The 15,982-nt window shown below is 39.2% G+C and overlaps 1 protein-coding gene across 2 annotated transcripts in view; it reads left to right on the forward strand.

Moving 5' to 3' along the window:
* Positions 1-2,083: 2,083 nt before the first annotated feature.
* tax1bp1b (Tax1 (human T-cell leukemia virus type I) binding protein 1b) overlaps positions 2,084-15,982 on the forward strand; it is a 60,729-nt gene continuing 46,830 nt past the window's right edge. For both annotated transcript variants that reach the window (XM_061915845.1, XM_061915847.1), the window contains exons 1-2: positions 2,084-2,169; positions 4,478-4,677. In XM_061915845.1, the coding sequence (XP_061771829.1) occupies positions 4,501-4,677 (177 nt within the window). In that variant the 5' untranslated portion in view covers positions 2,084-2,169; positions 4,478-4,500. The remainder of the gene's footprint in view (positions 2,170-4,477; positions 4,678-15,982) is intronic.

Consider the following 15,982-nt stretch of genomic DNA (forward strand, 5'->3'; position numbering starts at 1 on the left):
ACATGCACCTGGGGATAGGTTGATTGGCAACACTAAATTGGCCTTAGTGTGTGAATGTGAGTGTGAATGTTGTCTGTCTATCTGTGTTGGCCCTGCGATGAGGTGGCGACTTGTCCAGGTGTACCCCGCCAAAGGGAATAAGCGGTAGAAATATGGATGGATGGAAAATTAATGTCCACACTTCAAAACCACACTAAAAGAACAATTCCAGGCAACTTCAACCCTAAACTAACACCCTCCCCTCCACATCCTACCACCCGAATTGTAAATAATCAGATGTAAATAATCAAATGTATATACTTGTTATTATGCTTTTTGATCTCTCTATGCATGTCCACTACTTGCTGTACATATCCTACGAAGTCAGACCTACACTGTTTCAATGTCCATTTCTCAGATGATGCAATTGTTGGTGACTGAAGTGCTGATATCAACCAAACCTACACCTCCCCTCGCCACAGCCCACTCCCCGGATTGTAAATAATGTAAGTAATTCACTGTATATATGCTGATGATTAACTTGTGTGATGACTGTATTATGCTGATAGTATATCAGGAAAGCAATGGGTGTTGTGCGGGTCTAACATGATGCTGTGAAAGTTCAATCCGCAGTGGATCCAACACAACCGTGAGAGTCCAATCCAAAGTGGATCCTACACAGTAGCGAGAGTCTCGTCAATAGTTGAGCCAACAGGAAACCATTCCAAGCGGAGGCGGATCAGCAGCGCAGGGATGCAACAGCCGATACACAGGCGAGCGGTCCATCCTGGGTCACGACTCTGGACAGCCAGTACTTCATCCATGGCCACCGGACCGGACCCCCCCCATAAGGGAGAGTGGGACAGAGTAGGAAAAGAAAAGAAACGGCGGATCAACTGGTCTAAAAAGGGGGTCTATTTAAAGGCCAGAGTATACAAATGAGTTTTAAGGTGAGACGTAAATGAGGTAGCATCTCGAACTGTTACCGGGAGGACATTCCACAGTACTGGACCCCGAACGGAAAACGCTCTATAGCCCGCAGACTTTTTTGGGGCTCTTGGAATCAATAATAAGCCGGAGTCCTTTGAACGCAGATTTCTTGCCGGGACATATGGTACAATACAATCGGCAAGATAGGCTGGAGCTAGACTGTGTAGTATTTTATTGGTAGGTAGTAAAAACTTAAAGTCACATCTTAAGTGCACAGGAAGCCAGTGCAGGTGAGCCAGTATAGGCGTAATATGATCAAACGTTCTTGTTCTTGTCAAAAGTCTAGCAGCCACATTTTGTACCAACTGTAATCTTTTACTGCTAGACATGGGGAGACCCGAAAATAATACGTTACAGTAATCGAGACGAGACGTAACAAACGCATGGATAATGATCTCGGCGTCACTGGTGGACAAAATGTAGCGAATTTTAGCGATAGTACGGTGATGAAAGAAGGCCGTTTTAGTAAATTTGTACCATGAATTGATAACGTGGACCCCGACTTAAACAAGTTAAAAAACGTATTCGGGCGTTACCATTTAGTGGTCAATTGTACGTAATATGTATACTGTACTGTGCAATCTACTAATAAAAGTTTCAATCAATCAATCAATCAATCAATCAAACAATACACACTGTGGAACTAAACCATGCAATGAACCAACTGACGCTCTCAAACAAACCCTATTTTATAATTGGCTTCTATTTATTGAGGTTTGCCCCTTTTGTATGTATATTTTGTTTTCTAAGCCTGTTTTGACAATATTTTATTGAAATAATTTCTTAAATACTAGCGGTTTATACTGTATATATAATTGAATGTATTTTTTTTTTGTCTACAGGCTACAACACGGTCACACTTAAATTGGTTAGGCTTAAATCATACAAATTAAGTCCCAAAGAGAATGTTAAACCGTATATTTTACTCACGTTGTTATATTTTAGTTGTAATTTATAACGTCTTAATCGTGGGTTAAACGTGCTGATACGATTTGGTGTTTTAATTCTGAGTATGTTTTTTTTAAATTGTTGGAAATATTTTTGGGGGTTTCTTTGATGTCGAGCCGAGGTAACCAACGCGAGCGTCTTTCCCGGAAATGACGTAGTGTTGTTGTTGGACACGGCCAAGCGCCGAACTGCGTCGACATTGGCTTTAATGTTACATTTGCATTTCAGACGCTGTTCAAACATGGCAACCCGGTATGTTTGGAGTTTATTTTTTCATGATTTAGTTACCATGTGTTTTTAGTTAAATAGTTTGTGTTTGACATGGCTTTTGTAAACGCTAACTCGAGAATCGGCTTTTGCTAACTGTTGACGTTAGCTAACTGTGTCCTCTAAAAGTCGTTGTAACAGTAGTGAGGAATCATATTTGTTCATCTGTTACATATTGGACGTGTTTTCATCTCTAGTAGAGCAACGTTTTCGTTTTAAATCGTCTGTCATTGTACAAGGAATGCGCAGTCTTGCCGCGACAGACCTAGCATAGCCCACAGTGTGTGTAATCTCCAGGCCTCGCCCCGCTGTTAAAAGGACAGAGAGTTTTAAAATGTCTGACAATTATCACATTTTTAGAATAAACATTATCATACGTAAAAGTCAGCTGCTGGAGGACCAAATGAATTGGGCATAACATATATTTGCAAATTATGAACTTAATAAATGTGTATTTGGTTCAAAGTTATCACTTAGATGTATATAAGTTATATAACGTCGTGTCAGTCTTCTTTAATAACATCAAGGGATGTAAAAAAAAAATAGTATTCTATTAGGCTGAGTTCTTAACCATTTTAAACACTTACAACTATTTTTAATATTGTCTGTTTGATGAATAGTAAACATTGCCCAACCCACAACACTTTGTGTTCAGAGAGTTGTAAGACGTGTACTTTAAAAATACCGATGACAGTGAATGTACAGTCGCGATCAAAAGTAAAGAACATAATGTCATTGCTGTTTTGAGTTTCCATTAATTTCTACAACTCTTATTTTATGTGATGGAGTGATCGGACTTGTTTGTCAAAAAAAAAAAATATTCATGAAGGTTGGTTCTTTTATGAATTTAATATGGGTCCACTGAAAATGTGACCCTGCGACGAGGTGGCGACTTGTCCAGGGTGTACGCCGCCTTCTGCCCGATTGTAGCTGAGATAGGCGCCAGCGCCCCCCGCGATCCCAAAAGGGAATGAGCGGTAGAAAATGGACGGACGGATGGATGGATGAAAATGTGACCAAATCTGCTGACTCAAAAGTATACATACGGCAATGTTAATATTTGGTTACCTGTCCCTAGGCAAGTTTCAGTGCAATAGGGCGCTAATTGTAGCCACCCACAAGCTTCTGGTTGAATTTTTGACCATCCATCCATCCATTTTCTACTGCTTATTCCCTTTTGGGGTCGCGGGGAGCGCTGGCGCCTATCTCAGCTACAATTGGGCGGAAAGCGGGGTACACCTTGGTAGGTTGATTGGCAACACTAAATTGGCCCTAGTGTGTGAAATTATTGACCACTCTTGACAAAATTGGTGCAGTTCAGCTAAATATTTAGGTTTTCTGACATGGACTTGTTTCTTCAGCATTGTCCACACGTTTAAGTCAGGACTTTGGGAAGGCCATTGTAAAACATTAATTGTAGCCTGACTTAACCATTCCTGTACCACTGTAAACATGTGTTTGAGGTTATTATCCTGTTGGAACACCCAACTGTGGCCAAGACGCAACCTCCGGGCTGATGATTTTTGCTTGTCCTGAAGAATTTGGAGGAAGTCTTAATTTTTCATGGTCCCATTTACTCTCTGTAAAGCACCAGTTCAGTTGGCAGCAAAACATAATACTACCACCACCATGCTTGACAATAGGTGTGGTGTTCCTTGGAATGAAGGCCTCACCTTTTCTCCTCCAAACATATTGGTGGGTATTGTGGCCAAACAGCAACATTTTTGTTTCATCTGACATCACATGGATATGGATAAAGATAAGACTTTCTGGAGGAAAGTACTGTTGTCAGATTTGGTCACATTTTCAGTAGACCCATAATAAATTCATAAAATAACCAAACTTCATGAATGTTTTTTGTGACCAACAAGGATGTGCTTCAATCACTCTATCACAAAAAAACTGAGAGTTGTAGAACTTATTGGAAACTCAAGACAGCCATGACATTATGTTCTTTACAAGTGTATATAAACTTTTGACCACAACTGTATATGGGTTTGGATTGATGGTAGGCTTGGAGAAAGATTGTTGACATTTGAAACACAATACCTCTCCCATGATTGCTTTTTCTGAACCCTGCCTGGCATTCATAGAGATATGTTACCAAACTAGCAACACAGAGTGTAACTTTAATCCTTTCATGAAAAGATATCTGGCAGAATGTCAAGGCTGATATGAGATTATTGCTCATGCCACAGTAATCACATGTCTTTTTAACTTTTGAGTGAAATGTATAAGAAATATTAAATGTTAAATATAATATTTTTGTCATATGTCTGTTATGTCATTTCAGTTTTATCCAATGTTGACTGATTCATGTCGCTGATCCTGGAGGGACTTTCGTTAGACAACAACATGGACACGTCAAACTTTGCCCACGTCATCTTCCAGAATGTAGGGAAAAGCTACCTGCCTCATGCTGCCCTGGAGTGTCACTATACCCTCACACAGTTCCTCAAACCGAATCCAAAGGACTGGGTTGGCATTTTTAAGGTAAATAACCTCGATACACTAGACGTTTACTCGGGATGCAACGATTACCAGGATTATTGATAAAATGCAGTAAAATTCCAGATGGTTAGTGTTACACATTTTAATTATCGTAAAACTGTTAATAATTAACACACTTTGATAAATAAATGATAAATGGGTTGTACTTGTATAGCGCTTTTCTACCTTCAAGGTACTCAAAGCGCTTTGACACTACTTCCACATTTACCCATTCACACACCCATTCACACACTGATGGAGGGAGCTGCCATGCAAGGCGCCAACCAGCAACCATCAGGAGCAAGGGTGAAGTGTCTTGCTCAGGACACAACGGACGTGACGAGGTTGGTTCTAGGTGGGATTTGAACCAGTGACCCTCGGGTTGCGCACGGCCACTCTCCCAGTGGGTGATACACCTAATTTCTCACGGAAGCAGCTACCAAGCTAATCACCATCAATCTTAAATGATAACATAAATACAAGTCACATTAAGGTCTTCCCACTTAGGAATGTCATACCCAAATATAAATTTGTATGCTGTCTGAGCAACTAAGCTATTCAAATGTGCACATTGAGCTTACAGGCGGTGCTCTCTTAGGACAGAGTGATAGATCCATACGTGGACTACAACGGGGAGTCAACCCATATTATGTCACATAAACCAAAAGTAATCAGGCAACCCGGTTGCCTTGCTCAGTGGGATAATTAAGAAACACTTTAATACCTTTACAAATTAAAACAGAAGAAAATTACATATGTAAACATTCAAATGAGTATCAAGAACACAATTACATGTTTCCTCTGCCAAGGAAAGTATATTGTTTCTATAATTGTTTATTTAAAGAAATAACTTGGTTGAAATATTTCTGTGTGTATATTACTTTTTGAACACATTGATCAATAACATAACAGTAATGATAACAGTAATTTTAGTCACAATAACTGATATACCTTTTTTATATCATAACACACGTAACCGCTACAAACAAATGCAAATACCAATTAATACAGTTAAGTACAGCCCTATTTAATATTAAATATTTAACTATAAATACATGTTTTTTTTGTTCAGAAAAACACTCAATGATGTCATTAAAGATAATGTTTAACACATGTATAATAAGTCTCAGGTGTCTCAAACTTGTGTAAATGAAACATACTGGCCAAAATCTAGCCTTGGTGAGGCTCAAAAAACATGTTTTTTTGTCAACGCTACGGGAGTGAGTATTCCAACATCTACAGGATCCATACTAGGGCTGGGCAATATGAACGTAAAAGTATATCTATATATATTTTTACTTAAACTCGATATTCAATATAAATCTCAATATATTTTCCGGTGGAAATATACATATAAAGACAGTCATTTTTGACCGAAATTCACTGAAATTCTTAATTGAACTGAATGACAACTGTACTGTAAACAGTCAGTGGCACTTTTATGAACTCAGTTTGTCTAAATGCGTTTTAACAGCACAGAAAATAAACTGTTTAAGTAGCACATAATTACATAACATAAATAAAATAGAAAAACAAAAAAAGGTTTACATAAAATAGAAAAATATTCTTTCTACATAAAATAAATAACATATCTGTGCAAATGATGAAAAATGTATTAAACTCAGATAAAAAACACATTTGCATGCAGGCACTTTTTTAATTCCCAGTCGACGATGTAATGGACACACGTGATTGATTGAAACTTTTATTAGTAGATTGCACAGTACAGTACATATTCCATACAATTGACCACTAAATGGTAATACCCGAATAAGTTTTTCAACTTGTTAAAGTCGAAGTCCACGTTAATCAATTCATGGTAATGAACACATCTACGGTTCTGTGGTCAACGCGAAGTAAGTGACTTTACTTAATTGTGCAACTATGATCTTCCTCACTTTGGCGTGCATTCCTTGCAATAGCTCGTTGAGAAATGTTGTTCTTAAACTGTTTGACAATTTGCTCACAAAGTGGTGACCCTTGCCCCATCCTTATTTGTGAACGACCGAGCATTTCATGGAAGCTGCTTGTATACCCAATCATGGCATCCACCTGTTCCCAGTTAGCCTGTTCACCTGTGGGATTTTCCAAATAAGTGTTTGATGAGCATTCCTCAACTTTCTCAGTCTTTTTTGTCACTTGTGCCAGCTTTTTTGAAACATTATGCAGGCATCAAATTCCAAATGAGCTAAAATCTGCAAAAAAATAAAGTTTTCCAGTTTGAACGTTAAGTATCTTGTCTTTGCAGTCCATTCAAATGAAAATAAATTGAAAAGGATTTGAAAATCATTGTATTCTGTTCTTAGTTACGATTTACACAACGTGCCAACCTCACTTGTATTGAGTTTTGTAAAATTTATGACAAAAGGTAGCAAGCATAAAAGAAGAACTGCACTTTTTTGGGAAATTTTACCAGTGTTTCGCAACCATTAAAAAAGACATGACACAGATGTGTTTTTTCCATGTATTTTAAGTAGTTAAAAAAAAATTGATCAAAAGTCAGCTTACAATGAAGCCTATGGGAGCCGCTGTATTCTGCCTATAAAGGCCTTAAAACAACGTCCAAACACCTCTATTAAGGTTTTATATACATGCTGTAAATATAAATATACATCTAATGTAGGAACTGGCACATTAATCATATGTAATATTTATGTATTTTGCTAATTTTAAGTATGCACGGCGCATTAACGTAAAAAACGCATCACCACTTTTGATTTATTTTTCAACTCATCACTGCTCACTGCACACTTTATGAGAGCCAACAAACATAATACCATATCACTTACTGTATAAGGTCTGCTGTCATTAGGATGCTGGCTGGTGGGAGGACTAATGATCCTTGCGAGGATGTAACCAGGCGTCTTTTGGTGTCAGTTTTGCCATTTCCAAGTCTAAATTGGCTGTCAAAGTGTACCAAGTTAACGGAATACGTCTTCATCCTTCAACTATGCAGGTGATAGAAATGATTTACGGTCTACAATAAAGTTGGAAGAGGAAAGGAAACGAATGAGGAGCTGATTAGTCGATCATGTCAACATTGGAACATAATCTCGTGATCACGGCACTGCTATAAATACTTCGTCTCAACGAATGAGGAGTTGATTAGTCGATCATGTCAACATTGGAACATAAGCTCGTGATCACGGCACTGCTATAAATACTTCGTCTGTGTTAGCGCGTATAATAGCAATATCACTAATACTTGGTTAATATTCAAGTCACAAAAGGCTGAAGCCCCCCTCGCTGCGACATCGAGAGAGACAAGGGGTAAAAAATGGATGTATTGAAAATGTATCAAATAGCTGTTCAGTTCACTCTTATTTCTTGCGGTGTGCAGTTGTTTTTTGGAGAGTTCCCTCCGTGAGCTGCTACGTGACCAGCTTGCTCTGTGTCGCATTGAAAACGCTTGAGACAAAAGCGGTGCGCTTTACTTTGCAGAATGCAGAATTTCTTACCTCCACCAGAGGTTATGTTTTCGCCAGGGTTGGTTTGTGTCTTAGTTATCAAAATAACTCAAAACAGGGCAGCTGTGGCTACTGATGTAGCTTACCACCACCAGGTGTGAATGAATGATGAGTTCCCACTTCTCTGTGAGCGCTTTGAGTGTCTAGAAAAGCGTGATATAAAACTTAATTATTTTTTATTATTAATATTTTTTTAAATTACATTTTCAGGAAATTTCCAAAAATGTATTCTCTCATGTACTACGAACACACTTCACCTTCTGCTTTGCCAGTCATGCGCTGTGCAGAGGATTGTGGGAGATGTATTTTATTTTCAGACCCGGCCGACACTAAAGCGCCAGAACAATAATTACACACCAAGTTTTTGTTTGATAACGTCAGGTCTGTATTGTGAGGAATTTGACACCTAAATACCACGGCATCTACATTACCACTACATACGTAGTTTTTAATTTGGTTCTAGTTTTGGGCTTTTGGCAAACGTGTTTGTTTAGTCAACACAATCACATCACATTTTAGACCGCTAAAATTACACTAAATTTAGTAAACTAAAATGTAAAGTATAAAAGACAAGGCCTCTTTTCAGTTAATTTAAAATCACCTTTATTTAGACTATCTGCAAAGCGTTTAACACAAAGTAACATGAGCTTATTGTCAGGAATTGTGTAATCAGTATTTTTTTGCCCCACAGGTCAATGCCACCAGGCACTTTTTAAAAATGTATATGCTATGTCTCTGGCAAAGCAGTTTTTTTATTTGTGTTAAACGGCGATACGATGCATGCTTTCATCATAAATAGTTTATGAGCGCAGAACAATCGGAAGCATCAAATACACACATGTGGCGTTGCAGACGTCATCAATCCAGCTTCTACCGCTTGTCCCTCTCATTTGTTAATGTTCGCCTCAAATAAATAGGTAGCGGTGCATCAACTTTATCTTTTTGCTGTGCATTTCACTTAAACGTGTTGGACCACATTACAATGTGTCATGTCTTTAGAGTTACAATTAAATAAATTATTCCTTGAGGCAGAAAAAATTGCTTGATAGTTTTTTTTGTAAAGAAGTAATACGGTAGAATTAGCTTTAACCTGCAGTTGTGTAGCTGTCATGATGCACACCTGCTGATGGCATCCTAGCATTAAAGATGAATTGTCCTCTTCACTTTTTCCTAGATGTACACATATTATGATGTGGCACATGTTATAGATTTTGGCGGTGAAAAATCCCAACTTCCTCAGTTTACAAGGAAAAGCATCTGATTGGCTCTCCTACTCAGAGCCCCTTTTTATATTTCGAACATGTCCCACCCATCTGCAAGACAAAATTAAATATGATTGGATTTCATTTTTCTCAACGTGTTCCTCTTTTTTTAAATCATCGAGTAAAATATCAGTTAATTTAGCTATCGTCTTATAGTCAACGTGCATTTGTTTTGTTTCTTTATTGTCAGGGGAGAATAGGTTGTTGCCGTTAACTGGGACAAAAATTATTGGTCATGGAAATTAACACGGTGTTTAGCATCCATCCATCCATTTTCTACCGCTTATTTCCTTTCGGGGTCGCGGGGGATGCTGGCGCCTATCTCAGCTACAATCGTGCGGAAGGCGGGGTACACCCTGGACAAGTCGCCACCTCATTGCAGGGCCAACACAGATAGACAGACAACATTCACACTCACATTCACACACTAGGGACCATTCAGTGTTGCCAATCAACCTATCCCCAGGTGCATGTCTTTGGAGGTGGGAGGAAGCCGGAGTACCCGGAGGGAACCCACGCATTCACGGGGAGAACATGCAAACTCCACACAGAAAGATTCCGAGCCTGGATTTGAACCCAGGACTGCAGGAACTTCGTATTGTGAGGCAGACGCACTAACCCCTCTTCCACCGTGAAGCCCGGTGTTTAGCATTTATAAAGGAATAAACAATGCCATTCCAACTGCTGGATTTTTGTGTGCAGAAAATACCTTTTATATTAATATTTTTAACAGGTATGCTAACTTTGTATATCCCCTATAGCAGCAAAAGCAGTTTTAACTTTTTCTTCCAGTGTCTGGGGTGTGGCATACATTGCATTTAGTTAGGAGTGTCAATGAGTTTACTCAGCTTATGCAATGGAGTAAATATCTCCACTAATTGGTTCATTGGCGCCACTCCAGTTGTCAGAGGAAATACATTTTTTTTGCTAATATTTTTCCATTCACACGTCATGCATTTACAGTATTCTTTTTATGACTGGGCATGTGGATTTGCCATTTGCCATTTTCTGCCATATTGCATAATGTCATTCAATAATTCAAGGAAATTGGTCATGAGACACATGAGATGGCATGAAAATGTGTATCTGATATCCCAGACTTTTAGCCCAATAAGTACTACAAGAACGATAATATGTACATAATAATTTCAATAGAATATGATAATTATAGTAATAGAGTATAACAATAAAAATGGAATAGATAGTGATTCTGTAGTACAAATAGAATGTAAAAACAATGACAGCAAACCAAATAAAAGCCCAGTTCAACAGGATTGGGACAAATATGCATGTTAAGTGTTCCTCGTGCAGGGATGAGGAGGGGGGTTGGAGTTAAGATTAGTATGCTACATAGCACCATCGGAGTTCAGCAGGCTAGCAGCTTTTGGAACGAAGCTGTTTCTCAGTCTGGTGGTCCTACTCCGGATGTTTTTAAAGAGAGGGTGTGCAGCGTGGGTGGAATCCTTGGCAATGCAGAGAGCCCTCTTTTTGTATCTGCTGATGAAGATGTCTGTGGTGGTGGTTGTGGGAAAGTTGCTCCTGATAATCTTCTGAGCAGCTTTCACCACCCTCTACAGTGTTGGCTGCAGAGGGTGGGGTGGGTTTCATAAAGAAATACAATCATGTGTGCTTACGGACTGTATCCCTGCAGACTGTATTGATCTATATTGATATATAATGTATATATTGTGTTTTTCATGTTGATTTAATAATTATGAAAAAAATAAAAAACAATTTTTAAATTTTTTTTATTTCTTGTGCGGCCCGGTACCAATGGTGGTTGGGGACCACTGTTCTAGAGCAGGGTTTGGCAATCTTTAATTTAAATGAGCATTTCCTCTTCCACTAAATCTTAAACCTACTGGCTTTGGAGCCCTTGACAAATGTAGTGTGTGACATTACAGTGAGAGACAAAGTTGGATGTAAATAATTTTTTCAGAAAAGTAACTTACACACTGTAAGGAGTTGTTGTCTTTGTATTACATTTCCATTTAATATTTGTAATACATTATTTATATGTGTCGTTTAAAAATCCATAATATGTTCTGTGAGCAGTGTAACTGACTTAGGAATTACTTTATATGTATTTTAGGTATAATCCGACTTACACTAAAATTTGGCTTACGTTATCGTCTAGGAATTGAACTCGTTAAAAACCCGAGGACTGACCTATACTTCACCTTACCCTCCATTGAGGAGGGGTCTTTAGGACCAGTTTAATTTAAATTACAATTTTATACAAGATATGGAGTGCTCGGCTCGTCTTGTCCTGTCCTCAGCCAGGAAAATGTTGAAGACTCCTGATTTAGAGTTGAAACATTTCCCAAAGGAAATAATGGTAATATATTGAATCAGTAATGCGGACGTTGTACCGATCCGTTGTGGTGAAGAAGGAGCTGAGCCGGAAGGCAAAGCTCTCAATTTACCGGTCGATCTACGTTCCCATCCTCACCTATGGTCATGAGCTTTGGGTCATGACCGAAAGGATAAGATCACGGGTACAAGCGGCCGAAATGAGTTTCCTCCGCCGTGTGGCGGGGCTCTCCCTTAGAGATAGGGTGAGAAGCTCTGCCATCCGGGAGAAACTCAAAGTAAAGCCGCTGCTCCTTCACATCGAGAGGAGCAAGATGAGGTGGTTCGGGCATCTGGTCAGGATGCCACCCGAACCCCTCCCTAGGGAGGTGTTTAGGGCACGTCCAACCGGTAGGAGGCCACGGGGAAGACCCAGGACACTTTGGGAAGACTATGTCTCCCGGCTGGCCCGGGAACGCCTCGGGATCCCCCGGGAAGAGCTAGACGAAGTGGCTGGAGAGAGGGAATTCTGGGTTTCCCTGCTTAGGCTGTTGCCCCCGCGACCCGACCTCGGATAAGCGGAAGATGATGGATGGATGGATGGATATTGAATCAGTTGTTGTTGTGCTGTCTGTTATGGACCAAAATATATCTCCCAATATTGGTATTTTTATATCCCTATAATTATATACATCACATGTAGGGCTGGGCAATATAGCCTTTTGTTAAAATCTCAATAATTTTAGGCCATGTCACAATACACGATATATATCTTAATATTTTGCCTCAGCCTTGAATTAACACTTGATGCATATAATCATACCAGCATGATGATTCTATGTGTCTACATTTAAACATTCTTTTTCATACTGCACTGCATTAATATATGCTAATTTTAAACTTTTAATGCGGAGAGGGAAATCACAATTAAGTCAATTTACCAAAACTGTATTTATTAAACAGTTATTAAGCAGTGGCACAAACATTCATGTCATTTCAAAACAGAAAGTGCAAGATTGTCAGAGACATTTTATAAATGAGCTAGTAGTCCATTTTTGTGCTTGATGTCACTAAGATGACATATCAAAACAACGCTAAATTAGAGTGCACTTTTTGTACAGAATGCCAATACAATATTTTAAAACCGATAAAGTGCACTTTTGTGCATGATGTCACAAGATTTTTCAAAAACTAAAATAAAAATTTGCTGCATAATAGGAATTCAAAATGTGTATGTCTTTCGCCATGTGGTAAGTTACTGCTAGTGCAGCTGGTAACCAGAACGATCGTGCATTTTGTGATAAAACCATGAAATTTGGTAAACTTATAGCCAAAGGCATTCTCAAAAGATTTGGATATGGAGCCACCATGATTTTTTAAAAACGGCGCCCATGGCAGCCATCTTTCAAAATGGCTGTCAGTAACAACTGTTTGCTTATGAATGATGGATATAATATGATGTTTCAGACTTATTTACCATACATAGTACTTGGTAAATGTCTTTTGGATAATCTAAATGTGGCATTAAATATTCAATATGGCTGACATCTTCAAGATTGCAGCCATCACTTTTATGACTGCCTGATATGGGTGATCTCGGTGTCAAACCCGAAACTTCCTTCTAACTCAGAAATGGTGACCACAATAGTCACACTCGGTGACCACTGGTCACATACAACAAGATGGCAGCCATATTTCTGAAATTAAATCTATAATTTCAAGTACACTATCATCTATTTTATTGTAACTGAAATGTTACCCAATTAAAAAAAAAGTACTGGCAAAACGTTCTTAGAGTTGACAGCAATAAGACTGAGTTGTTTGCCTTTCTCTCGGAGGCTCTGCTCAGATGGTTTGTGCAGGAGGATAAACAGCTTGTCATCACAAGTGACATGGAAGTCCTCAGCAAGCCACCTCTCCCAGATAGGACATCGATTGCTCCTTGCATGCATGAGGAAGCGGATAGTCGCATGTTATTGCACGTAGCCCATGCAGCAAGAAACGGCCACCACAAAATTATTATCCAAACAGTTGATACTGATGTTGTGGTGCTGGCTGTTGCGGTGGCTCGGATTCTAAAACCAGAGAATGAGCTTTGGTTGGCTTTTGGTACTGGTAAGAATTTTTGATATTTGGCAGCCCATGAAATTGCAGCAGGGCTCGGGCCCGAGAAAGCGGGCACTACCAGTGTCCTATGCATTGACGGGTTGTGACACTGTGTCAAGCTTTGTTGGCCATGGGAAAAAGACTGCATGGGCTGTATGGTCTGTGCTTCCAGAACTTACACATGCCCTGTTGAAAGTGTCTTCAGCCCCAGATGACATACCACAGGATGTAATGGCCACAATTGAGAGGTTTGTTGTCTTAGTCTATGACCGAACCAGCACATGTACAGAAATCAATACGGCAAGGAGGAAGTTATTTGCAAAGAGGCACAATGTGCAAACAATCCCCCCTACCAAGGCTGCCCTAGAAGAGCATGTTACGAGAGCTGTATACCAAGGAGGGCACGTGTGGGGTACAGTCCTGGTGTCAACACCAGAACTACCTTCACCGCGCGAATGGGGCTGGTCAAAGTCACCTGAGGGGGACTATGAACCCTTCTGGACATGCCTACCAGATGCAGGCCAGTCAAGTTATGAACTTGTCTCATGCAAATGCAAGAAGGGTTGTGTTGAGCAGTGTAATCCCACTTACAGTGCACAACCCTTTGTGTCTGTGAAGGCAAGTGTGACTAGTCTTCCCTGTGATAGACCCTAGGTTTCCTTTGCTTAACATGAGTATTTTAAGATAGAAAGAAGATTCTTAGAAATTCCAAAGTTCCCAATTCAAATTCTGTATCAAGATAAATGTATAATTAAACATAGAGATCATCCATATCCAACCAGTTGGCGGCCATTTTGAATTTTCAATGAAAATGTTCCACTATCCAAAAGACATTTACCATTTAGTATGAATGGTGAATAAGTCTGAAATATCATATTAAATCCATCATTCATAAGAAAACAGTTGTTGCTGGCGGACAATTTGAAAAATGGCTGCTATGGCCGCCATGTTGAAAATTCATGATGGCTCCACATCCAAATCTTTTGAGAATGCCTTTAGCTATAAGTGTACCAAATTTCATGCTTTTATCACAAAATGCACAATTCCTTTATATTTTGGAACTAACCTCTTGTACTATGCGGACGTTACCTCCTTCTATTTTTTACTGTTTTTTCATATGGTGTTGATGTGGAAATTGAAGACGCCAGGCTCAATTGTCAGTGCTGGTTGCTTCGGCATTTTGTAGGTGTGGCACCGGCCGGATATGTTGACATGCGGAGTTACAAGCACTTTTCATTCTCTAGCGGGTGACTTTTCAAATGATGCTACAAATTAGTAGTGCCGCTACTTTTTGTAGCAAGGATTTTTCTGCATACTTGACATATTACGGTTGTCTGTTCAACATCTTCCCGCTTGAAGCCAAACCACAGCCAGACGGGACCCCGTGCTTTTTTTCTTGGCAATAAATTCTTCCCCCATTTGTTCCCAGATTGGCACCTTCTCTCTCTCTCGTATTACCACTCGCACAGCTCCGCTACCCATTCCGCTACCTCTCTGCTCCTTGAGGGCGTATGACGTTGCAAGTGCGACAGTATGTGACGTATGTAAGAAGGTGGGCTTGTTTTATCTCTCTGTGAGAAGGAGAGACAAGAATGAGTGAGAAGAGCCTGTAATGGAATGCCCACAGCTAAAAGTAACTGCGTGAGAAATAGGGGTGTAACTGTACACAAAAATTTTGGTTGGGTACGTACCTCGGTTTAGAGGTCACGGTTCGGTTAATTTTCGGTACAGTAAGAAAACAACAAAATATAAATTTTTTGGTTATTTATTTACCAAATTTGTAAACAATGGCTTGATCCTTTTAACATTGTGAATACTATAATAATTCTGCCCACGTTAATCCACATTAAACTGCCTCAAGTTGTTGCTTAGATGAAATTAAATGACACAACTTTTATTCTACATATAAAAAGTGCAACATTAAACAGTTTAAAGTCAACTCATCATGCTTTATTTATTACATCATTGGGGAAGCCTGTAGTTGATTTTTATTATCTAAATGTTATATTTTTATCAACATGTGATAGCAGGGACCTACCATTCAAAACTAGGCTACTACATTACTAATGATTAATCTAACTATAGCTGAAAAAATAGCACAATAGCAATAGGAGAGACTATTCATCACTAAACACCATGGAGTTCATGTAGGCTTGATGATGCACTTACATTATTATATAC

The sequence above is a fragment of the Nerophis ophidion genome, linkage group LG11, assembly GCF_033978795.1.
Source record: "Nerophis ophidion isolate RoL-2023_Sa linkage group LG11, RoL_Noph_v1.0, whole genome shotgun sequence".
Taxonomy (NCBI): Eukaryota; Metazoa; Chordata; class Actinopteri; order Syngnathiformes; family Syngnathidae; genus Nerophis; species Nerophis ophidion.